The sequence below is a fragment of the Ruditapes philippinarum genome, unplaced genomic scaffold, assembly GCF_026571515.1.
Source record: "Ruditapes philippinarum isolate M1 unplaced genomic scaffold, ASM2657151v2 ctg190_1_1_1_1, whole genome shotgun sequence".
NCBI lineage: Eukaryota > Metazoa > Mollusca > Bivalvia > Venerida > Veneridae > Ruditapes > Ruditapes philippinarum.
The window spans coordinates 145,129-172,612 of NW_026853762.1; the positions used below are offsets into that span (position 1 = coordinate 145,129).

Consider the following 27,484-nt stretch of genomic DNA (forward strand, 5'->3'; position numbering starts at 1 on the left):
AGATTCTGTCTTCGATTCTCCGGCAACGTCTTCAGTAACATCTAGTACGTAAAGTACTAAATATCTGAAGCACTGATTGATTTACAACACTTATAAACAGAACGATTTTTCAACGTTAATTGCTGTTGTTTTAATATCTAATATATATTTCGTTTACCAGCATAGTTTAACATTGTAAAAATACTGATAAATTTAAAGTGTTAAGATATGACGCGTCACAAATATTTTTCAATAAACAAATCAAAAACTGAATAGAAAAAATAGGAAAACACTATCGTAACAACAAATACATGAGCAAAAATGTGAGTATCCTGATCCGAGTTTAATTGTTTTTTAAAGATATATCATGCTTAAATTTGATATTTGAAGAAAAAAAAACACTGATTATTACTTTACAATCTATTTTCAAAACGTAAACTAAACATCTTACTGGATACGCATAGAAAAAATCTGTCAGGATTAAAACTCTTAAAACAACAATTAATCACAGAATGATTATATAGTGCCATTAAACCTCCGGTTTTGATAAGAATAAACCAAATAAAATTGACAAGTAATAATAATAGGAAATGCAACTTCCCAAAAAATTGTATACAATCACTTTATTCTCAAATTAGACACATTCAGGGAGAATTTACCAGATTTTGATATTTTTCTTCCATTTAAAGTATTTTACCGCAAGATGAATCAAGTGTATCTTTAACTGAAATAATTTTAAAATTCATGTTGCCATACAGGGTACACATGCTCAACATATTCCATGGTCTTTGCTTTGGTCGATCCAACTGACCCGTTGACGTTACTTCTAACTGTAACAAGAGCTGACACGGACACAGCGGATTGCACAATATACTGGGATGATGGTCTAACTGATGAAGAAGAAATAGAAGTCTTATTGGAGCTAGAACATACCTATATTAAGGTAAAATTGTTTCTCTTATGTCACTTCAGTAGCAGAAAAAATTTCAATAAAAGTTGATCTTTAAGAAACAGTTTCTCATCATTTCATCATGCTTCAAGAAATGATACATCCAGGCCTAGAAAATCAAGAATATCATATCATTTTCAGCTTGTATCTTAAACGGTAATATTATTTCGAAAACGTTCAAAAGAGCTACATATGGGTCAAAAATCCTAAAATCATAAAATTTGAAATTTTAGCATGGACTTAGTGACGCACTGGAAAAACTTGCAAAAGATAATCAAAACATAAGCTCTGAGTTTATTTATAAATCCATTTTCTCGTATGAGTTTCACTCCAGTTTGAGTTAAAAGCGTTGTACACTGTTTTATTTATGGTCATTTTACACAATAAAATAATTATTTTGAGGAAAACCGAATGAGAAAATGAAATAAAAATTATGAAGTTTTAATTCAAGACCTACATCAAATGGTGCACAGGTCTCGAAAAAATATTTCCAGTCCATTCCTATAAAAAACTCTCAGGGGAGTCCTATTCAGATTTGAAATATCTCGAGTGACCGAATAACACCCATTACCACCCCTGTTTATTTAAAACATTATGATATTCTTGATATTCTAGGCCTGGATGTAACATTTCTTGTAGCACATACATGAATAAAACATGACAGATACGAAGACACATTCTATCATAATACCGACATGTGTACGAGAACAGTAATACTTGTTATAAGTACAAATACATGTCATTTAAAAGCTGCACGCCTCCAGATGAGCAAAAATATCTTGATATAATCCAACTAGGGAAAAATGTAAGATTTTAGGAAAAGTATAAAGATTCAAAATTCTAGTAAAAACTTACATGTTATGTGCTATAAATGACTAGATTTTTCAGTATGTATAACTATATTTCCTACTGCGTTAATAACGCAGCAGGGGCTATTTTTTGCATATTTTGACCTCTTTATAGTAATTTACCTAGGTTGTAAGTGCCATTGATAATGTGTAAATTGTTTCCTTTTGGTAGCTTGACAATAATATGCTGTTAAATACATTTTCAAATTTTCAAGAAAATAAACATGAATCTGGAGGTGTGGTGCTTTATCATATTCTCTTTTTTTTCAACTATTCGAGAAATATGGAGAGCTATTGCACTCACCCAGACGTCCGCGTCGTCGTCGTCGTTACATTTCAGTTTATATTTTGCATGGAAATTGATATCTGCAATGCTACTCAAGACAATGGGTTGGAAGTTCACACACTTAATTGAGAGCATAACAGGTGGCCACTGTCAAAGACCCATATCTTTTTCTTTGATTATGACTGAATAAATGCCCTTTCTGAACATTTAAAAAAGTCTACACTATACAGGCTCTCGTTTAACTATCAGGCACAGGGAATCTTCGAGCACGATGTCCTAGGGATAACTGTTGTTGTTTAAGAGTTCTGGTAAAGGTTCTTTTCTTAAAAGAATTACAATAATGTAAAATACTTTATATAACGTATCTTCAGTGTCATCACCAAAAAAAAAAACTTTGCACTATTTCCATTTCAGCATGGAATTTACAGAGTCAGCATGTCATGTGACGACAATGTGGTCTGTCCAAGTTCTTATTCCGACTGTTTAACTACAACTGACTTCATGGACAATGCGTACAAAACATTTGACAACCCCTTGACCTACTTCGTTTCTAAGCCAATATTGGTAAATGTCAAAAAATTGTTAGAACATGGAGTCCCATTTGTACAGTTAATCCAATATTTTTTGTTTTTGTTGTTTGTTTTTTTCATCAAACATATGCAAAAAATAAGTCATGATTTGGAGGGCCTACATGCCTTGGTGTGCATTATCTTACTCCTCCCTGGGAAAGAGTAAAACTGTCGCTAAGAAATTGAAACATTAACTCCGGTAGATTTATTGGAGAAAAAAGCGAATAAGAGATATTGTAACACTTTAACAAGATAATTTCAGAAGAATGCTTCTTTTATTGTTACATTTATTAGTAGCAAAGTAGTAACAACATTAACCTAAGAACAGGAATTGCAAGAATAAGATGTTTGTATGTAATCGTTCTTTTTTTTAATATTCATACTTTTGTCTCCGAGTAATCATAAAACAAAAAGAAAATACATTGTATTAAATTGCAATGCTTTCCTTTTTTAAATGATCTTTAACAAAATTTCAGGTCAAAAGCTATATGGAGTTTGCGCCATCTGGCGGTACATGTGGTCAACCAATGATAAACTGGAGAATTACTGAAGTCGATGGTGAAATATTGACGCCATTCACTAACTTTATCCAACCAAATACATCCGTATTAAGGATAGAGCCAGAAGTTCTAGATCCTGGCGAGTACATTCTCAACCTAGAAGTGTCCTTTCCGTCGAAATCTGCAAACCACTGGACAGAAGACGCTTTAATCATAAAAGTTGTACTTCCGGAATTGGTTGCGCATATTTCTGGTGGTGAATTACTGCAGGTTCCACACGGAGGAGATATTTTCATCGATGCAACAATATCTACTGACCCGGTCTTTTCTCTTCCGTCTTTAGCTCTTACGCCGCTTGTTGCCACTTGGTCATTTGCGCATTTTTCAGTAACACCAGCTTTGTCGGTGATACATCTGTTGCTAAAGAACTTTCCTGATACAACTCCTCCAGCCGCAACTACGAAATATCAAATAATTGCAGGAACAGATAATATTTTGAAAGTTGATACATCAGTGTTTACTGTGAATACGTACGCAGCCGTTATGTTCACATTGTCACGTGGGGACAGAAGCTCGTCTGCTTTGCAAGTTATACACTTTAGAAGTAATGTGCTTCCTTTGAGTATTGAGTAAGTACAAAAAGCATATGTGGTTAATGATGATACAATTTAAGTTTAAAATAAGAAAAAACAAGATTTATACGCAAAGATTTGGTATATTTATCTTTCCCTGCGGTGATCTAGAAAGTCCGTCTTGTGGGCAGAAGGTAATTGTTACAACCCAAAGTCCTATAATATCTCATTCTAAAGTAATACTCTAATATAGAAATGGTACTTGCATATAATACGATCTTACTTATATCACAGGCAAAAGTATCGTACCTGGGAAGAAAAAAATATGACCAGATTGATAACAAAAACCTGTGTTCATCTTAAAAGTGTCAAAAAAAACACAAAAAAATGTATAGAATGACCCCCTTTAAAGATATACTATAAGTTAAGAGAAGACCGGAAACTCCAGATTCGAGCCTACGAGCAAGGGATTCATTTCCCGGGCCGTTGTGAAAACAATTGGCCAGACAATAAAAAAAAACTTTTATCACTATTTCACGTTTATATAAAGCTTCAAAATGAGACCAACACCAAGTCTCTAGCCCTTCCCGTTCATGAAATATCTATCAGGAAACGAGCGACTTCGTGCTAAAAATCCTTGGTAGACATAATTGCAGCACAACAATTCGGTACGTAAACATAGACTAATACATGTATGTCAGCTGACTACGGGTCAAAATTACTTGAATTTACTAAATAACATTACTAAATACATTAAGTTGGACCACTCACAACCGTCAGTAGCATCTAATACACACGAGATTCGAGTTTCAAACATTTACACGGTCTTTCAATCGCTTTCTACGCCATTAGGCATCTTGTGTGAAACGTTGCGGTTTTCGTTGTTATTGGCCAATCAGAAGACTCGTTACAAAATATCGAACAGCTGATTGACAATGGCGTAGAAAGAAATCTAAAGACCGTGGAAAGGTCTGAAATTCGAATTTTGCGTGTATCAGATGCTACTGACGGTTGTGAGTGGTCCAACTTAATGTATTTAGTAATATTATTTAGTAAATTCAAGTAATTTTGACCCGTAGTCAGCTGACATACATGTATTAGTCTATGTTTACGTACCGAATTGTTGTGCCGCAATTATGTCTACCAAGGATTTTTAGCACGAAGTTGCTCGTTTCCTTATAGATATTTCATGAACGGGAAGGGCTAGAGACTTGGGGTTGGTCTCATTTTGAAGCTTTGTATAAACGTGAAATAGTGATAAAAGTTTTTTTTTAATTGTCTGGCCAATTGTTTTCACAACGGCCCGGGAAATGAATCCCTTGCTCGTAGGCTCGAATCTAGAGTTTCCGGCCTTCTCTTAACTTATAGTATATTTTTAAAGGGGGTCATTATATACATTTTTTTTTTGTTTTTTTTGACACTTTTAAGATGAACACAGGTTGTTTTTTTATCAATCTGGTCATATATTTTCTTCCCAGGTCCGATACTTTTGCCTGTGACTTATATGGGTCATTTTCATTTAAATGATATACGAAAAATGATTCATTATGTCAAGTAATGATTTTATAAGCGGCACTGTAATATTTAGTATTGACCCGCAGATGCAAATTAAAGCCGTACTGTATTGTTATCTCAAAGTCTGATCATTTGTAACTAGTAAAGATCAAAGCAAGCTTGCACATCCGTGCAGTCTGACAAGGTTATAAACTGTTGGTTGACCTACTTTACGTTATTGTTGAGATCAACAGATAACAAACAATCCAAAAAGACAAATGTGGCACGATTTCATATAAGTAATATAGCATGTTAAGGGAGACGAAGGCAATTTAAACAAGTTGTGGAATATAAATAATAATGATAGTCGTAGTCGTCGAAGTAGTCGTAGTCGTAAGTGAAATCGTCAAAATCATCGTTTTTGTCGTTGTCGTAAACATAGTAAGTAAGTACAATCCTTTTGATTATACTCGAAACCATAATTATGCTTTTGTTTTTACTAGGAACTGGTGCGTAGTGATTTCATTCTGAAAACGCATATGAGTCGGCATTACCTTCCATTCTACAAACACTTTTTTGCCAAAAAATGTGTTTATTAATTTTGAATTATGAATTACTTAAATGCAGTATAAGCATATCTTCATTTTCAACATGGACCCTAGTTTTACAATATAATAATTTGTCGCGGAACTATTTTGATTAGTTGCAAAATAGTACTGATTTCATAACTTGCGGTGATGAATTTCAATACAAGTATGCGAAATTAATAAAGTAATTGTTAGTTTCGATATTATAACCCGATTAAGCATGTATCACAAAGCGGGAAATTCTTTGAAAAATGGTGTGATACTGGGATAAAATCACGACGTTACGCAACACGAAGCTCTAAAATTGAAATAGCTTGAAATACATTTAAACTTGTTTGTTTTGCAACTAAAATCAAGAATCAAGTTATATTTAACTTAATATAAAAAACAATTGTTTCGAAAATATTTAATTGAATCAACATTACCTCAAGTCTATGAAAATATAACGGCGTAAAAATACGTTTCGTATTCACGTAGTCGGGGGGGGGGGGGGGGGGGGGGGGGGGGGGGGGGGGAGTCGGGGGAGGGGAACGAGCTTAATGCGCGATCAACTATGATATATTATTGGCCCGGTTCCGGCATGTTGTGCTCGAGGGTGACTCGCTCTATACTTACAAATATATATTTCATTTATCGTGAGATTTTTTGTTTGTCGTCAACTTTGACCACATGTATTTATTGTGCTTTTAATTTCCATCATACCAGGTGTGTTTATAATTGCCATGTTGGAAGGGAAAGGCTTTTTTACTATGATAAGATAGAGCTTGACGCCAAGCTTCCCGATGATGTCGATCGTTCGGGTTTGACTTATCAATGGCAAATAAAGACTTGGAATATATTGTTCAATGTATTCAACTGGCCAGTCATCGTTACAAGTCAAACAGGTATTCAAAATTATTTATATTGTTAGTAGTTTTAAACATTGTTACAAGTAATGTGTAGATGTATAATCAGTTTTAATCAGTTTTCGATGGTTATATAAGGGTAATATATAACTTGCAAAAAGTTTTTTTTCTTTTTACAAATTAATAAATTGTATATGATATTTTGTGCGTCACAATTTTCAATTAAAATCACCGTAACATTTGACTTTGTGATAAATTGAATGCAATTTTCTGTGCGACACGCAGTCAAATTTAGCCGGGAATATCACTGTTTTTGTTTGTTTTGGTTTTTACGTCACATCGATCAATGAATAAATCATTTAAATGGTTAATGGGAATGCATCATGGACAACATTCATAGAAGAATATACATGAATTAGTTAGTTCACTTAATTTGATCTTACATAATTTGTCGTTTTCACTCTCACTACGCAACTTCCTGGCTCACAGAAGCATATAAATGAAAAGGCCACACATTTATTTCTGGTTCAGAGCGATAGGGTTGTTGTATCGGCTTAACCACCGGACCACAAATTAACTTGATGTTGTATTCTACTTTCGTTGATGTATTTTTTACAGGTTTTAAGTCATCCTCTCTGGGTATAAGTAACTTTCTTGCTCAAGGTAATGTATATATGATAACGGTAACAGTTACAGCCCCTGGGTATGTGGCGACAAAAGCGTCATTTGTTCGTAGAGTCAACCATATTCCTTACGGAGGCACATGTGTACTGAGCAGTCTCTTAGGTAAGCTTTTAATTTATCAATAAATTGTTGGTCAATACCCTTAATAATTTAATTTATTAAAATTACATTCTATAAACAAAATATTTTAATGCGTCCATAAACAAGGAAAACAGTAGAAGCAAGTTATTGACCAGTAAATCGAGTTATATTCAGTATGACTTGGTGTAAGCGGATAATAGGTACTTCTGCATCTCCTGCGATTCTGGTCCAGTTGATTTATTTATTTGTTTATTTAGACGCACAAACACTGAACATGTCGTATAGCGACCTTCCAGCTTTACTGATGGGTGCCCCCTATTCATTATTTCATGGACGGGCACCCGAGTAGTACCAAGCTGGATAGCTTCCTCACAAGAACGGATCCAAGTCCTGGCAGGCTCTAACCTTTACCATTGTGAGACTAGTAGCAAAAAGTCATCGAACTTAACCACTTGCCCATGGACGTCCTTAATATTTTGGCAATTTACATTATTCTAATGGAAACTCTTTCGTATTGATATACATGAAGGAAACTTTTTCGTATTGTATTCTTTAAACCATTGAAGTGATATACATGAAAGCTAAGTGTATAAATAGAATAAAATACTCTTATGATTTCTTATTTATTACAGATCTCCTCATACTTTATATGCGCAATATATTTTGCCGTTGCATAACGTTTCATCAGCGATTTCATACCTGATCAAAGACTTTCAATTCAATAGTTATTCAGTTGTATATTAATGAATACTATTATCAACTAAACTGAACCTATAATATATGCAAATAGTTTAATTGTTTGCCTTCAATATTTTAGTGACGTCAGCACGAGATTGGTTGACGTTTACGTGCAGTTCCTGGAAAGGAAATGACGACAGAAAAGTTAAAAACCTATTGGCTGACGTCAATCCTATTTTGACGTATACTGTACGACAACAAACAATCGGTGCTTTAGTTGAGGAGGAACCGATATTGCAAACAAGTAAATAAAATTATCATACATTTATTTTACATGTTATTGTAGAGCATCAAACCTATTGTAATTGATCAGCTTTATGTGAGTAAAAGAAACATTCTTTTCTATGTTTTAGTTAACTTGTAAGCAAAATTTCAAATTTCAAATATAATTTAACAGAAATGACACAAAATTGGTACTCAAATTTACACACAAAATGCTATTTTCAATTTTCATTTTTGAGTATACTTCTCAATTATTTTGTGCCCATCTTTCTGTTCCAAGTGCCCCAGTTGTTGAATGCTAGAAATTCGATTTTTTGGGGGTTTTTAACGCTTTTGACAGCAGAGCAGTTTCTTAAAAGAATCATCAGGTTTAGGGTTGACAGATACAAGTAGCGATTCCAAAATACCCGAAAGTATGCCACAATTTTAATAACATTTAATAAGCATAATGAAAATGGCACAGTAATATAAATTATTTAAAACATTTGCAGCGTTGTGGTTTTCATATTCTTGTGGTCATATCTGATACTAATTTAAGCAACCTTACATACTATTCAGTGACAAGTTTAGCGACAAATTTGCGCATGGAACATAAAAAGCGTTTTGTTTTTCATTTTGATATGTTTTTGTCTTCTCAAATAGTAAACGAAAATATACCATCGACTACAGACAATCTATTACAGACAACCCGTTTTATAAATATCTTTTGAAAGAATATATTTTTATTATGTGTATACATATATATCAATAGTTATAAAGATTTTTGAGGGGGGGGGGGAGAAATTACTCTATAAATTGACAGCAGCCGCGTTTATTGATTTCATAAACGTCTCGATAATTAACTAGTACTGGTAAAGTGCTTGACAGCCAGCCCAGGAAGATGCGGTGGCTTAACTGTGCTCTGACTTACTGCCGTAATTCAGAGGGTAAATTACCAACAAGCTTCACCACCGATTATCCAATGAAAAGCGACGTTACAAAACGTGAAGTATTACAATAACATACCTACTTTTATTTACAGGGTCTCAGAAATCTCACGTGATACTAAAAGTAGGAGCTGCCGATATGTCATATATATCTTCGTTATACATCCATGTGACAGACATGTACAATAACTACAACGAAGTTTTCCTCTCTGTAACAGTAAGTCTAAGATTGTATGGTGGCAGATTGGCATTGAGCTGTTTTTGCGTCCAATAACTTTTTGCTAAAGCTTAAATGGCACATATGCTGCAACCCTGAAAAAGTCAAACCTTAGAATGTATGTTAAAATATGTCAAACAGCTTGTTTAAAACAACTTTTTTGCGTTCAGTCGTCATTTCGAAACTAACATAAAGTTTCATGTTAGATTTGTTATCTTTCTAATTCGTATCACCAACTACTTCATATAGACAGTGAAAACATGATGAAGCTCCATTCATGTGCAGTATTGGTTGCTTGTAAAGATCTTGGAGATATGTCATGCTCTTGTGGCACAATAGCTTTATATTCTGCACGATAAAATTTGGAACATAGGACAAAACAATAAAAATCATCAACAGTGACTCGCAAGTTATGGTTCAGTGAAAACACAAGTAGGGTACAGATCATAAAAATTGTTTTAGCAAGACTGGTATGGTTATCAGAAAGTTCGCCTCTATTATTTACTAAATTTTATCAATATTGAAAGATATCTATACCAGTCTGTCAGGTAACATAAGGTAAAAACAATAAAGTTAAAATTAAGATATGATTTATAGTGAAGAAAAAAAATTAGGCATAAATTTGCTTGTGTAATCGGCGTGTGTTGACAAAAACAAAACAAGAAGCGAGGAGCACAGCGTTTTATGCGCATATATTTAACGAAGCAGGATATGGATGCATATATAAGCAAAGATAAACTATTTCTTAATATGATTCAAATGTTTGATTAAATGCAAGCCGTCTTTAAAAGTTTTATGGGTTATCCCGCCTGTTTATAAGGAACTGATGTTGAGATCTTCTCACAAGATCCGGTTGGGGTACAGATCGTTTATATACTGTGATTACTGGTAATATCAATAGTTCAGTTGTTTCCAAGAAGAGCACACTCTAAATGTCTCTTAAAAATTGGCTGTTGCCTTCAAAACACGTGTTCAAACTTGCTTTCAATGATCATTGACAGCGCAGAAATAAGTGAAAGTGTTGTATCAAATCATTTATATGCAAATATTTCAGTCGAATCCTGCGTTCAATGTTAATGACGTCACACCGACGTTAGCTGGCGCTAACGTTGTTCGCAGCTATACACACGTAGATTATCCGTTTGATGAGCAACAACTTCGAGATATGGGAAAGAGTGACATGATTGTCGCCCTTGTGTCTGCTGTTTGTAGTAATCTCCACCTTATTACGGTAATAACATAAACATGTCTTTATTACTACTGTCTGTTAAATACTCACATATTTTCATACAATGATATCTAGTGCAATGCAATTTACATGATTTCTTATCTTTAAATTTTACTTTGGTGTAATATTCTGAAATTAACAAGTTCAGCATAATAATTACTTCTCACCGTTTATAAAAGATACAAGGGAACATGAATTAGGATGACGTGACGTTATGTGAAGTGTCGTATCACTAATTGTCATTATGGTGTTGTGCTAAGTTATAAGAGTGTAAATCGTTGAATTTTACCAATTACAGACTGTCAGTCAAAAATACAATACAAATAAAACATTTGTATATTCACGCAAAGGATCAGACCGTAAGACTAATTCTTATAAAATATTTCTCCTTGAAAAGCTGATCTTCATCACTTTAAGAATAACATATTTGAGAAAATATTGTTTTGCAAAAGGAAAATCACTATACATAAATAAAACATATTCTTATATAATAATATTCCTATATGTAATAGTTACCGGTGTGGAAACCTCCTGTCCCTCGAAAGCTGAACACCGATGGTGCAATTCTTGATCTAAGTCCAAGTGGTAATAAAGATGTTGGGCTACTTGATGATGTCTCAGCAGCAGCCAACAATGAAACCACAGATCCTGCTACTTTAGCCATCCAAGAAGTAAGCTTTTTTATCATGGACATGTGTGAGTATGTTATTCAAAGGACTTTTTTCATCTGTTTTTTTTTTTTAAAAATGTCGTGTATTGAAAAGGCGTAAATCTGTGGAAGGAAAATGATCCCTCGGAAGCATTAAAATCAGCAAATTACATGAAAATTGCAACACGAATTCGTACACGAAAAACTTATTTAACACGCACTTTCACAGTTTTTCGTGTATTTGTGGTTCGATTTGTCGCTATTTCGTCCAGTTTAAGAGAGGGGAGAATGTTCCTGTGGGCACAAGGCTATAAATTATATATAAAGCAAAAGAACAGTTTACTATCAATAATTTTATTTCTTGAGAACGTTTGCTCCTGTTTCCAAAAAGACATATACACATATTAAAAATCATGGTTTCTTTGAAATTTTGCATGACCATAACAGAAGACAACTAAACCTTTTAAAGCACTAATAGAGTTGCCAAACTCGTTCTGTAAGTTACATCATCATCTGTTAATAACAATAACACTATTAAATTAACAATGCTTACAAAATGAGCACCACTATAATGCATTTTTATTGTTGCTATTTTGTGGACAAAACGGCACAAGAGGTTTGGTCAGACTTCATACTTTTCCAGAATAACTTAGCTATTTACTTAAGGAAATAAACAGTACCAGTCAATATCGCTGTTTGCGCTCAGTTGGTCAAACTATTTTTCATGAAGTTCATTCTGTTGAATCTTATTCATCATTGACCTTTATATACGTTTATATGCATGAACTTGATATCAGACTTCATGTATCTGCTTTATACGTGCATTTCTGGTTTATATTCTAGGTCATACAAAACATGACTTCGCTGATCAAAAGGGTGGTTCAGAATGACCTGATCAACGGTACACGAAAGGGAGACAAACTGCTGAGTTCACTTATAACCAATGCGTTCACAAACCTTGCCGCTAAACCACAGTTTGTGAACTTTGAAACAAAGGTGCGATTGTTGATTCAAATTCACGAATATTCAGAAAACTCAACAAATACTTCTTTTTTGATTTCAAGAACACAGAAAAATATCGTTCAATATTTTTATATGCGCATATTATGTTATACCCCTGGCGTCCTTCTGTCCGTACAAACCAGAGCTACATTATGGGGTTTGGTCTATTGTTCTCATAACAATAGATGTCTTTGATGTCATTCATTCCGTTTCTCTTGTAGGGTTATTTTCTGCATTGTGGGGTTAGAAAGAACAAAAGAAATAACACACAAAAAACCCATAATGTAGCTCTGGTAAGAACGTCCGTCCGTCCGTCCGGTAGCAATTTGGTTTCCGGAGCATAACTTAAGTTCCATTTGGCCAACAGTATTCAAACTTCATAGGATGATTGTCCATATTGGTAAGGAGACACCTGTTGATTTGGGGTCACAAGGTCAAAGGTCAAGTTCACTTTTACCGTTAAACTGAAAATGGTTTCGGGAACATAGCTTAAGTTCCATTTGACCCACAGTATTCAACTTCATAGGATGATTGCGCGTATTGGGTAGAAGACCATTATTGATTTTGGGGTCATAAAGTCAAATGTCAAGGTCACTATTGGCTAAATACTGAAAATGGTTTCCGAAGCATAACTAAAGTTTCATTTGGCCCGCAGTATTCAAACTTCATAGGATGATTGTTCATATTAAGTAGAAGACTCCTGTTGATTTTGGGGTCACAAGGTCAAAGGTCAAGGTCACTTTTACCCTAAAACTGAAAATGGTTTCCGGAGCATAACTTAAATTCCATTTGGCCCACAGTATTCAAACTTCATAGGCTGATTGCCCATATAAGTTAAAAGACCCTATTGATTTTGGGGTCACAAGGTCAAAGGTCAAGGTAACTCCAAGCTTAATACTGAAAATGGTTTCCGGAGCATAACTTAAGTTCCATTTTGCCCGCAGTATTCAAACTTCATAGGATGATTGTTCATATTGGATGGAAGACCCCATTGATTTTGGGGTCACAAGGTCAAAGGTCAAGGTCACTATTAGCTAAATACTGTAAATGGTTTAAGGAGCATAATTTAAGTTCCATCTGGCCCACTGTATTCAAACTTCATGGGATAATTGTTCATATTAAGTAGGAGACTTCTATTGATTTTGGGTTCACAAGGTCAAAGGTCAAAGTCACTATTAGCTTAATATTGGGTATAAGACCCCTATTGATTTTGGGGTCACAAGGTCAAAGATCAAGGTTACTATCACCTTTAAACTGGAAACAGTAAAATAACTCAAGCATTTATCAACCTACAGCTGTAAAATCTTAAAGAATTAACAGCTTATACCCCTGACGTCTTTTCGTCCATCCGTTGTAGCATTTTTACTTACAAGATAACAACTTGACGGTGGTGATTTGAAATCAGCAACTGTATATATACATGACTGTTTTTCAGCTATAAAGGAGGATTGCTTATTGAAGGAGGTAATACTGTATTTAATTCCCATGTCTTACAAATGCTTCATCCTTACTAAAAGAAAAAGTTTTTTCGGGCATATAATGCTCCGCCTAGCGTAGCTCTTGCTTTCATATTGATCCGTACATTGATAAATATTCTGAGAGTAACAATAACCGTTTAGGAATATTAAAACATGGCTACTGTACATTTCGTAGAGGTATAACATTTGATATATATTCTTTTAAATTGACATTATTAAGATTTGAAAAATGGAAGCATATCCGATTAATCTGTTTACGAAATAAAAAAAAATGAACAGTCACCTTGAAGATCAAACTTCAAAAGTCGAAACACCTTAAATATCTGTTTGAACAAAGATAAGTATTTTCAATTCCAAAGGGTCGGGCTAATTAAGAATTATCTATCAGTAAAGTCATTTTTAAAGTATGTAAAGGCATTGCTCTGCTCTCCATGGTTTGCATGTTGCAGCAATACTAAAGCTCTGAAATTTTTTTTCAGTCACTGGTTTCAAACCTGGCGGGTTATCTTATAAACAGCACGGAAAAAATATATGTTTAAATGAATGAACGAATGAATGAATGAATGAATGATGGAAATAAGTAAACGAATGAAAATAAATTAACAAATAGATCAATCAATCATTTGTTCATGCAATTAATCAATCAATCATCAACAATTAATCAACCAAAATAAAGAAGTAGTAGTTAAATCAATATCAAAACCTAGAATTGTTTCAGGTGGACCACATCTTCTTAGCTGATTTGGTAGGAGTTGACGCACTTGAACCTGAAAACTCAACAGAAGACCAGTCAGCACAAATCGAAGCGACGTCTGGTGGTAAGCGTGTTTTTTTTAAAGTTTCTTTATGTACACGTAATTCATACCAGGCCTTATTAAATGTTGCTTTATCATCATCATCACCATCATCATCAACAACACTATGACCAACATCATCACCATTATCCTCAATATCATCATAATCATCAATGTTTTTAACATCATAATTATCATCGATCGTCATCATAATCTTAATCAGTATTAACAACAACATCAGCATCATAACCAGCAATGTTGTTCAACAATAACGTTTCAACGTCACCAACATCTTTATGGTCATGTTCACTAACATCATTGTCATCAGAATAATATCTTAATGTACACATATATATCTGTATCGACGAATTGAATAGCACTTTTATAACTATCAAAACAAATAAGAAATTAAATTAAAGGATTAAAAAATGCATTAATGGTGTTGTTGATATACTTTTCGTTATAACTTTAAGCAGTTTCATTATGTTTTGTTTTCAGAGATTTATTACATGTTTCAAGCAGTCGTTCAGTCTGCAGTTCCTGATAATTTAAACCAAATACGAAATGTAGGAGACCTCAAATCCGGTAGAGTTCAGGTATTATACATCTTTAATTTTCTGTGTTATTTTGTATCATACAATATTTAGTTATATAAGCGTTTTGTAAACACTCTGTTTCAATTTATTACTCATTTTTTATATATAAATTTCTCTAATTTCATTATACTGTTCTACTAGTATCTTTGTGTGTGTTTTTTACAGATAGGAGAAATGCTTTCTGTGATTGGTCAAAACATAAGCCTCGAGGACACCGAGTTATCTCCCGTTGATAGGGCATATCTGTACATGAGAATGCAAAGGAAACTTCAGCTTCAAACGGACGAAAAGAAAAATGCAGTAAGTGTAATCACTAGATCTTAGAACAGTTTCAACTCTCAAAGTTGCATTAAGCTTTCAGGGGCTATTTATAACGCAATACGTGACGTTTATTTCTAAAAAAAGAAGATCGGGGGAAACGAATTGTCCGCTTTACATGCGTCACTTATTTAAATATAGAGAGCGGACCGAAAGATGAGAGGTATATTATTTATGTATTTTACCAACGACAAATTCCATTTCAACCTTAAATTTTATTCTTTTGATTTGGCAATTGTAGAAACGGTTTATCTTAAAATAACATATTTAACCTTCAAAAACGTTGAAGAGTGCGATTTAACATACTAAATTTGTTTGTATAACGGATTTGTCTAGTTTGGAAATTGAAACAGAGACAAGAAAACAATGAGGTACAAACCATTTCGAGCCTGGTCAGACCACGAGGATGTACAGACTGGCCTGTTTCTGCTGACAAAGGCTTATTAGATCTTCTTCTTTTTTTGTTGATAAAGCGGGGCAGAGGTTAAAGGGATATCAGTTTGATTACTCCATCGTCGGATTAATGTCTTTGAAAACTTTATAGGAAATCTAAGACAGACGATCACGAAATCATTCCTTTTATATATTATTTTATCCTATTAAGTGATATAAAATTGTAGTTGACATTAAATCGATATTTAACATTTAAGAAAGTTTTATCATTTTTATTTCTTTATCGTATGAATATTTATTAAACAGGCCAAAGAAGCGGCTAAAATGGCAGTATCATTAGCAAAGAACATACAAGAAAAACTGAAACTTTGTAAAACGTGCAGTAACGAAAACAGTAACAAAACAAAACAACTGGTTAAAAAGGACAATGCGAAATCTATTGAAAATGAGACGATTTCAACTGAAACTTCTAACTTCCGGTTAGATGGTTTGCAAAGCGCAATTGGCACTGATAGCTCGCCTGACGAACCAGTTTCGGTTTCGGTATGCTTATGACTATTTCCCCTTTTTTTAAAATCTTTCATAAAACAAAGACAAAATGTTTTGGGAATGTACGGTATGTTTGCATATTTCAAGTTTAAAAAAGATCATTCTGTTTATGTTTGGAATCATATTGAAAACAAGAACTTAGTGTGTTTTTTTTCCGAAGGCCAGCTACAAGCTTAAAGTTAATTAATAGAGGAAAGCTGCTGCAAAACTGTGTGCATTAATTCCGGGGGAATAACCTTACAACCTGGATGGAATATTTTTTCATTTCAATCTAGTTAGATAGCTTTCTCATAAAAGGGACCAATTCCCCTCATTTGCAGTGGTTAAGAGGAAATATAAACATGGCGATATTAAACTTCATCAGATTAAGCTTTTCAAAATTCAATTCACCTCTTTTTCACTTTAAATTGACAACATACTGAAGAATTATTGACGTATTTATTATTCGCCGAAAGTATCTTTAGTTTCACTCTTTGTTTTCTGATTTATATATGTATTGATGATCTTTTTAAAGGCGTTCGAGTTTCCTGAGAATGTTTACATGTACGATGACGACAGAACATCGAGCTACGTGACGTCAAATATTTTACGTATAGACGCTAAAACACCAAATAAACGCATTACTCCAAGTAACATGACATTCGAACAAAGCGTGATTACACCGGAAGTTAAAACAATAACACCGGAAGTTGACGATGAAGATGCATCTGAATTCATGTATCATCAGTTTATCTACCAAAAGGCTACGGACTATGTCTGCATGATTGTAATGCCTCTTGGTGAATATAACTTCACTAGTTATTTGATGTATTTGAAATACGACGCATCGCCATCAATAATAAACTATGACTTGAAATGGTTGATTTACGAGACTGACAACTGGCAGAGCTGTATACTTCCCGGAGATATGAAAGGGCACTCTGGCATGACATATCTTGCCGTGCACCTGCCAGATAGCAGTAAGTATTGTTCTTGGTTGTATCAATGTCAATGAGTTAAATACTACGCGTTTGCATCATCGATTTGTATTATAACACATGGCCGTTGCCGGAGGAGGGCGATTTTTAAAGAGAAAAAACAACAACAAAAACAAGAGTGTATTTCATTTAAAATTCAATGTCACATTGCAAGTTTTGCAAAATTCCGTAAATTATCTATTTGTTCTAGTTGATTTAATATTTCAGACTATAAAGTAAGATTAACTGTATTCGTAAAATATTATAACACCCTATATTTTTTCTTTAAAAATTCCATATATTCAGATTCGATTTCTAATATTCTAGTATAATTCAGTAAGTTAATCCCTTTTCAACATCAGTAATAATCTCTCACTTTTTTCTTGTAAATCAAATGTTTTAAACTGCTTAACCATTTATAAAATTATGATTTTATTTTCAGAGAAATCAATCGTATATAATTTTACACTAATCACGGTAGGCTGCCTTACATGGGAAGAGAAAGCGTCTAAATGGCATTCCGACAGGTGCTTAGTAAGTGTCATTTATTACTATACATTGTAGCTTGCTAAGTTGTAATTTTAATATAGCTTGCTAAGTTGTAATTTTATTATAGCTTGCTAAGTTGTAATTATAACTTATTGATTTATGAATATCGTCGTGAAGCGATTTCAGCAATCTGATTAGAAATCAGCTCATAGATAATACTACATGTAAACATAAGATCTGGATTCAGTCAGATTGCAAAAGCATCAGATATTATCTACTTTTGGATCAGTAAGAGTCACTAACGAGATATTTTTCAAAAAATTATATCCAACATAATTGCTGTGAAAATTATCGCCACTGCGTCCATTAAAACAGTAGATGTACTTTATAATATTTCCTTTATCATTTATTTATATTTATTTTATTACATTACGTTGAGTTTAATTTAATGTTCTGTCAAAAGGAAAATTTTCGTACGAAAATAATGCTGAATTTGAATTTGTGCATTTGCATGATGATAATTTCATTTTGAAAAAAAATCGTCGGTGATAATTTATAAGATTTATTTCGATAATAAAACTACCGGGCCGTCATTGTATTAAGCTGTTTTTACATTGCGCCCGAGTCACGCATATATAAAACAAAGTGTAGAAACAGCACATGGTCACTAGAATTATTCCGTTTTGCATGACTTATTTTCTCCCATTAATGAATACATGCATGCGCAGTCTCTACGCAAGAATTATCGATAAGGTATATTTTCATTATCTTTTTATAGCTTGACTGGCAACCGCAGGATAACAAAATATCATGTAAATGCAGAGGCGTCACTGACATGGTTTTTGCAAATTCTTTCTTCGTTGCGCCAAATTCTATTGACTTTTCGTCAGTTTTCCTGAAGTTTTCCCCACTGAATCAGGCGGCAGTGATAGGTGCGCTGGGAGGAATATTCGTTATTTACATCATTGTAATACTGTTCTTGATAAGGTTAGACCGACGGGACGGTTTAAAGGTAAGAAATGGCTATTTAACTTAAGAAAACGAAACCATATGTGATACATTGGCCAAATAATCACAGCTTGCTTTGTACCGACTTTGGCGAATAAAACATTTAATATATGAAAATGTATTACATATGTCGATAAACGACGTGATATGTTTTTAATGATTTTAAATATTTTCTTTAGTTCAAAGTAACAAAAACGTAATCAAATGACGACATTAATATTGTTATTGATATAACATCTTGCAAGAGTTAGATATTGATTGAAGTTGTAATTGCATGCAAATATACATTGTAAGTCAGAAAATTTTAATCATATTGTAATCATATTTGCCAGATTTTGCCATTTGTGAAACGCTAATGTTGAATGTTCTATATCCTTAACGTTTGTCTAGAAAGTGGACCGTCTTAGACATTATAAAATTATGAAATATTTTTGTATTTAAGGCAAACCAAGTAAATGCAATCGACAAGGTTTTGTTAAACTAGCCACACCTGTCTTTGTTATAAAACTTATAAAAATGGTAATTGTAAACGGTCATCAAGTCATCACTCCAAATGTGCATTTTGTCAAACCCTTTTTAGCTCACATGTCACAAAGTGACAGGGTGAGCTTTTGTGATCGCTTTTCGTCCGGCGTCCGTCCGTAAACTTTTACTTTAAATGACATCTCCTCATAAACCACTAAGCCAATTTCATCCAAACTTCACAGGGATGTTCCTTTGGTGGTCACCTTTAAAAATTGTTCAAAGAATTTAATTCCATGCAGAACTCTGGTTGCCATGGCAACCGAAAGAAAAAAACTTTAAATATCTTCTTTTAAAAAACCCAAAGAGCTAGAGCTTAGATATTTGGCATGAAACATCTTCTAATGAGTGTCTACCAAGTTTGTTCAAATAAAAGCCTTGGGGTCAAAATTGGCCCCGCCCAAGGGGGTCATTGATTTTCGCTATATGCATATAGTAAAAACTTAAAAAATCTTCTTTGAAAAAACCCAAATAGCTAGAGTTTAGATATTAAGCATGAAACATCTTCTAATGAGTGTCTACAAAGTTTGTTAAAATAAAAGCCCTGGGGTCAAAATTGGCCCCGCCCCGGTGGTCATTGATTTTCCTTATATGTAAATAGCCAAAACTTCAAAAATCTTCTTTGAAAAAACCCAAATAGCTGGAGATAAGATATTAAGCATGAAACATCTTCTAGTGAGTGTCTACAAAGTTTGTTCAAATAAAAGCCCTGGAGTCAAAATTGGCCACGCCCCGGGTGTTATTGATTTTCCTTATATTTGTATAGCAAAAACTCAAAAATCTTCTTTGAAAAAAACCAAATAGCTAGTGTTTAGATATTAAGCATGAAACATCTTCTAGTAATTGTCTACAAAGTTTGTTCAAATAAAAGCCATGGGGTCAAAATTGGCCCCGCCCAAGGGATGTCATTGGTTTTAACTATATGTGTATAGTTAAAACTTAAAAAAATCTTCTTTTAAAAAAACCCAATAAGCTACAGCTTAGATGTTTAGCATGAAACATGTTGTTATGGGTGTCTACCAAGTTTGTTCAAATAAAAGCCCTTTGGTTAAAATTGGCCCTGCCAGGAGGGGCCGAAGGAGGGGGTAGATTTTTGTTTTTCATTATATGTGTGAAGTAAATACTTAACATCGTGAAACATATTCTAATGGATGTCTTCCAAGTTTGTTCAAATAAAAGCCCTGGGGTTTAAACTGGCCCCGCTCCGGGTGCCTTTATACAGGTGAGCGACCTCAGGGCCATCATGGCCCTCTTGTTTAATCTTGTAATATACACTCACAGCTTACGTGTAAAATTAAAATAAAAAAAATCAAATTTAAAACAACAACATATTTCACATATTCAGTTTGCTTTATCAACTAATTTATTAATTAAAAAAAACTTTGACTATGTTAATCAGTTTGGTTCCTGTTACAAAATTAGCCAACACGTTCCTTGTTTGGAGCCTTCTCCCGGTATCATCTATGTTTCCTTATATGACAAGAAAATGCTAGTACCCAGGAGTACGTAAGTGTATGATTCAAGTCAGCCTTATATTTTATCTTATTAAAGCTAAAACAGATATGTTAAAAGTTTAAACTAAACTAAAACATTTTCTCTAATATTTCGTCAGTGGGGTATAACACCATTGAGAGACAATATGATCAGCGATAGGGACTACTATATCATCAAGGTGTACACGGGAATGCGACGAGGGGCGGGAACAACGTCGCGTATTGCATTTGTCCTGACCGGAGAAAATTCGGACACAGGGCCTAGGGAATTGTTTGATGGTTTTAGAAAGGTATGTACTAAAGAAAAACTAAAACGCTATAAACTTAAAGTCCTTTCAAATAGTTTAATTTAATTTACTATGTGGTCAATTAAAGATTATTATACTCAGATATTATATCATAACTATTGAGTATTGACCCGATTAAATCATATAGTTCTGTATGTTTTTATTGATAATTTTCATAATTAAGCTGTATTAACTGTATGTACTCTTTTGCTTTTCTGGTTTTCACGCCGAATTTAACACATATAAGCAATATTTTGGCAGTCGATCCAACTAACCCACTCTTGATTTTGGATATCTGACCACTTATTACCAATTTCTCCGCAAGTGACCTATTCTTCTGAATAAGCGGCGAGAGACAAATGATCACGAGACCCAAAAGGCGAAATCAGCATTGTTAATCAGCAGTTTCATCTTTCCCGAGGATCGAGTCAGCGGTCCACTGATTACTTATCTGAATGTTTCCCTATTTGGCTAAACAAAACAGAAAAAAACACGCCATTATGTACCTATAGCTTGTTGATCCGAAATGACGTTTCTTGCGTTACGTAGGGTACATAAACTAAGTGTGAATACGAGATGGTGTTTATTAAAAAGAATATTGTATTAAGGTGACTTATATTTGGATCACGAAAATTGTTCTTGAAAGATTTAAACTTGGAGCTTCCTAACCTCGCTAGGTTTTAGCCTGACATAATCCTTTGAAGTCAGATTCAAGATTCATGTGGTCAAGATTTTTTAATTATAAGGATATTCCATTCATCAATATTTATAGGAATTTGGCACCGGTAGCGTCATGTCGTATCTGATGGCAACCAAGAAAGGTCTTGGCGAACTCTTACATCTTACCATTTGGCACGATAATAGCGGTGAGGGGGATGATAGTTCTTGGTATCCAAATCAGGTCGTTGTATATGACGTAGCCACCCGTAAAACGTATGTAAAAAATTACCTTTTACCTGTCTATGTTTATTTATTATCTTATGGTAAAGTTAAGTTAGTGTGAGAGAAAAGGTTACTCATCATTGTATAAATTTAATTATTCCAATAGTATGCAGGTGAGAGACCACCTTGCAATAAAGATCACTGTGGTAATGTCCCATTGGTGGTCTTTAAAGAGGGTTTTTCTTGTTTATGATAGATAAAGGCTTTATTGTATTCATATTGTTTATTAACGAGTAAATTATGTTTTATTTCAGGTACACATTTGTCATAGAACGGTGGTTATCCCTTGAGACCACCGTTGACGCACATGTCACTGCTATACCCTCTGAGCGTCCGGTTCAGTTTGAATCCAGGTTTTTCTTTCAGACAAGGGACCGTCTTTCCGAGAGCCATATGTGGGTGTCTATTTTCTACCGTCCACAGATCAGTTCATTTACCAGGGTACAACGAGCATCTTGTGCATTGGTTTATATATTTCTGACTATGATTGCGAATGCCATGTATTTTAACCCTAATCCAGAGTATGAGTCACCGCCCTTGGTTCAAGTCGGACCACTGCGTTTTACTTCACAACAGGTTTGGAGAAGTTTTTATTCCATTCACAGACGTACAATGAGAATAATTAAATCGTTATTTTAGTAATACGCTTTTTATATGTTATACATAAACAAAATTATCATAACTACAAAATACGTCAGGCAATATTATTTCAGTCTGATTACTTGTTCATTTTTTTTTTTGGGGGGGGGGGGGTTGGGTACTTTAAGTTCCTGTCATTCCGGGTAATACAGTATTTATCCTTTCGTTAAATAGAATGACATTCATAGTCTATGTCAACAAAGTTTGAATTTGACCACTGAAATAAATGCATTTACTGTTTGATAATTATATCATGTACAGTTGTAAAACCCGCTAAAAACAGCACCCACTAAATTAAAAGTATAAATTGTGTACTTAAGTTATATTATTTGTTCAACATTTAATTTATCACTTATTCGATATCTATTCGAAGTTTAAAAACCTATTTTTATCATTTAAGAATGTTCTGAAATAGTTGTTTGTATTGAAATTCCTATCGGTTTTGTGCTTATTTTGTTACTTTCTTTGTAAGAAAACACCTTTAAATGAATTTGAATATTAAATATTTTTGTTGCTTAAATCCTTAAATGTTTGCGATGACAATCATTAATAAATGCAAGCAGTTGCACATCCATTCAATATGATGAGTGTTAGTATTTTGATATTGAGTCATTCAGACACGTGAGTCTCTCAAAATTAAGAATATTTACAATACGAAAGTTGTCTCCTACACAATTATTTCGGAAGGAATCGGTTATGTAAAAGTCAGTATAAAATTGTTAAAGTTAATCAAAATATTTTTTATTTCAGATATTCATTTCTATTGTTTGTGCACTAATGACAACACCCGTGATTATGTTACTGATATTCATATTCAAACGAACAAAATGCCGACCGACAACTCCAAGTAAACCGTGTAGTTGTTGCTGTAAATTCGCATGTTGCTGTAAATGCGGATGTTGCTGTTCGACTGCTTGCTGCCGAAGCAAAAAATACCAGGAACAAAAACAGTACGAGGAAATGCTAAAGTTCAGGATGCTGTCCTCTGATGTTCCAGATTTCAGAGGTGGAATTTATCTCCCGTGGTGGTAAGTATTTTTCCCTTAATATCTTTAGAGTTACTAGTGCAGCTTACTAAATAAGGGGCAATCAAAATCTGTCTAAAAGACAATCTGGTTATTTCTCAAATACCTACACTTGCAATGACCATCTCCTTTGCGAATTGTGTTTGACTGTCGCTTATCTTATACCATCAGTTAAACATGTGGTTTCTTTATCAGGTTAGAAATCAAAAATCACGATTGTTTTGCCAAATATACGAACATGTTTGTGTATTCGAGATTTACGTATTATATGTTCTATGGATTGGATACCACATACATCAGTAATGGAACCTCTTTGAATACGTCCCATATCCGATCATGATTAGCTTTAATTAATATAATCTTATACAATCAACAGGTTCATATATGTAGCCTGGTTTTTGGTGTTAGCTGGAACAGCGGTGCCGGCCTTTTTCATTATACTATACAGCATGGAGTGGGGAAAACAGAAGTCAGAGGAATGGTTGACAACGTTTTTCATGTCTCTTTTAGAATCGATGCTTTTTGTTGATCCAATAATGGTAACTATGTCTTTGATTTGTTTTGTTAGTCCCCTACCGGTTTAACCGGAGGGGACTTTAGGTTTACCCTCCGTCCGTCTGTCCGTCTGTCTGTCTGTCCGTCTGTCTGTCCGTCTGTCTGTCTGTCTGTCAGTCTGTCAGTCCGTCAGTCCGTCCGTCCACAAAACTGGATCCCGCGATAAAGCAAAAAGTACTGAAAATATTTTTATGAAACTTGATATATGGATAGATGGCAGTATGGAGATTATGCACGTCTTTTTTTTTCTTCCTATGTTGAAAATTCTGGTTGCTATGGCAACAAATAGTCTGAAAATATGGCAAATTTAACACATAAACTGGATCCAGTGATAACTCAAAAAGTACTGAAAATATTTTTATGAAACTTGAAATATGGGTAGATGGCAGTCTGGAGATTATGCACATCTTTTTCTTTTCTTCCTATGTTGAAAATTCTGGTTGCTATGGCAACAAATAGCCTGAATTTCAAGATTTCTGATTTAAATTTTTCAGCTTTTTCACTATATGTTCTTTATTTCTTAAGGTGTTTACTTCAAACTTTAAATATAAGTTTCTGGTCATCAACCACATCATATGTGACAAGGTTTATAACTCTAGCACAAAAAATATCAGTATTACCTCCCTTGAACTTAGATTTTTTAGGGGAAAAAATGTTGTCTTTTTTAAATAACTTCTTTATTTCCTAATGTATCTACTTCAAACTTCATATATATGTTTCTTATTATCACTCGACATTTTTGAGAAGGTTAAATACTCTAGCAAGACTATTTCCAGAATTATGTCCCCCTTTAACTTAGATTTTTTTTAAATATTAACAAATAGTCTGAAAATATGGCAAATTTAACACATAAACTGGATCCAGTGATAACTCAAAAAGTACTGAAAATATTTTTATGAAACTTGAAATATGGGTAGATGGCAGTCTGGAGATTATGCACATCTTTTTCTTTTCTTCCTATGTTGAAAATTCTGGTTGCTATGGCAACAAATAGCCTGAATTTCAAGATTTCTGATTTAAATTTTTCAGCTTTTTCACTATATGTTCTTTATTTCTTAAGGTGTTTACTTCAAACTTTAAATATAAGTTTCTGGTCATCAACCACATCATATGTGACAAGGTTTATAACTCTAGCACAAAAAATATCAGTATTACCTCCCTTGAACTTAGATTTTTTAGGGGAAAAAATGTTGTCTTTTTTAAATAACTTCTTTATTTCCTAATGTATCTACTTCAAACTTCATATATATGTTTCTTATTATCACTCGACATTTTTGAGAAGGTTAAATACTCTAGCAAGACTATTTCCAGAATTATGTCCCCCTTTAACTTAGATTTTTTTCGAGAAACTGGTATTTTCACTCCAACTTCTTCATTCCTTATAGGATTTACTTTAAAATCCCACATCGTAATAATATGACAAGGTTGTATAAACATAATTTCCTTACTAAGCATGGAAATTAACACATTACTGTGATATAGACAAACTTATTTTATTATGTTTTGTGGTTGATATTTTCAAATACAGACTTCATCCTCAAATTCATTATAAATGGCAATACACAGGAGTGTATGACAATTAAAGAACTTTTTGAGGGACCGGTAGGGGACTACTGTATTGCCCGCAATACTATCAAATGCTTGTTTTCTATGTGATGAGCTTTATTCGGATTTAATTTTTTATCAAAAGACTATGTCAGTAATGTATCAAAGAAAATGTTACACTAGTTAAAGTTTTAGAGTACATTATAGCATATAGCGAGCTGTGTGTCAATAAGTAACAGCTAAACCTGTGACGCATATTCCCCAAAAACATATTTTAACAGTCAGTTTTCTTTTAAAACCCGTTAAAAATTTTTTTTTTTTAAAAAACCCAAAAAAATTTAAAAATTGCACCCATCTTAACCCTAAAATAAAATATAAAACTTTAAATTTTGATAAAAAAACTAGAAAATAAAATGTATTTTTGTACCAAAACTTTAAAAAATTTATAATATTTTGGCTTTTTTAAAACTCAACCTTCAATTTTCCAAATCTTACAAACACGTAGTGCTTCTCCGGATTTGTCATGAATATTTTCAAATGAGGGCAAATACATGTTGATTCCTTTTGCGATCGTGTGCGAGTATCAACGAAGACATTTGAAACACAAATAAAAAAATCCGCCCCCCCCCCAAAAAAAAAAAACTGTAAAAAAACAACAAAAACACTTACTATGATCTCTGTCTGTATGAATTAGCAACAAAATGTTGCTTAGTAATAACGTTTAATCAAATGTTCCAGAAAATAATTATAACATGACATATAAAAGTATGATGCAGTTTCTGTGAGTGCACTGAAAAGATTTGATGTAGATATATGTTTCACAAACTGTACTGTTTTATTTATACAGGTGATCTGTTTAGCTTTTATACTGGCTTTATTGATTCGCAAGAACAAACCTGACTCAAATGTTGATATTGACACAGTGATCAAAATATATCAAGACAGGATGGGACAAAAGGACGAAGACGGCAAGTTTACATATATCCTAACTATGTTAACGTCGTTTGAGAACACAAAGATATTTTTATCAATTTAAAGGCTTAAACATGATTAATAAATAAAAATATAAAAAAAGTTCACGTCACTGGATTAAATATACATATCGATAGTTTTTGCTTTTGTTTAAAACGAATTCAATTGCTATCCCTTTATTATATACATTTTAATTTAGATATGCATTTTTTTGCTACCACAGCAGCGTACACTGTCATATTTTTGTCGTTTTGATTAATTGTTTCATATTGTTTTCCAAAGCAAATAATCTGTACCGAGATATTGTAATATTTTTAAACTGATTCATAGAACCAATGGCAGGTTTTGTGTGCATATTTATTTCTGAAATTTTCAATAAATATCCATAGTTCAGTGATACTGGTATTTAACTATTTGTGTTGCTTTTAAAAGGATGACTCTTACATTTCTCGAAGAAATTTGATTAATATATTAATTTAATATATAATTGTAGATCCCTTCTCCTCTAGTATCAAAGTTTTGAAATCATTACGAGATGAGCAACACT

At 33.5% G+C, this 27,484-nt stretch overlaps 1 protein-coding gene across 1 annotated transcript; it reads left to right on the plus strand.

Annotated features, from left to right (window-relative positions):
- The first annotated feature begins 760 nt into the window (after nt 1-760).
- On the plus strand, nt 761-27,001 carry LOC132737789 (uncharacterized). Its single transcript, XM_060725135.1, has 22 exons — nt 761-922; nt 2,477-2,626; nt 3,108-3,735; nt 7,248-7,415; nt 8,212-8,376; nt 9,376-9,497; nt 10,552-10,701; nt 11,238-11,396; nt 12,218-12,370; nt 14,573-14,672; nt 15,147-15,244; nt 15,410-15,544; nt 16,262-16,498; nt 17,019-17,463; nt 17,903-17,994; nt 18,728-18,961; nt 21,092-21,262; nt 22,032-22,192; nt 22,456-22,777; nt 23,591-23,868; nt 24,242-24,404; nt 26,813-27,001. Exons 1-22 carry the CDS (start codon nt 761-763, stop codon nt 26,999-27,001), a joined length of 4,482 nt encoding a protein of 1,493 aa, XP_060581118.1.
- Nucleotides 27,002-27,484: the final 483 nt, after the last annotated feature.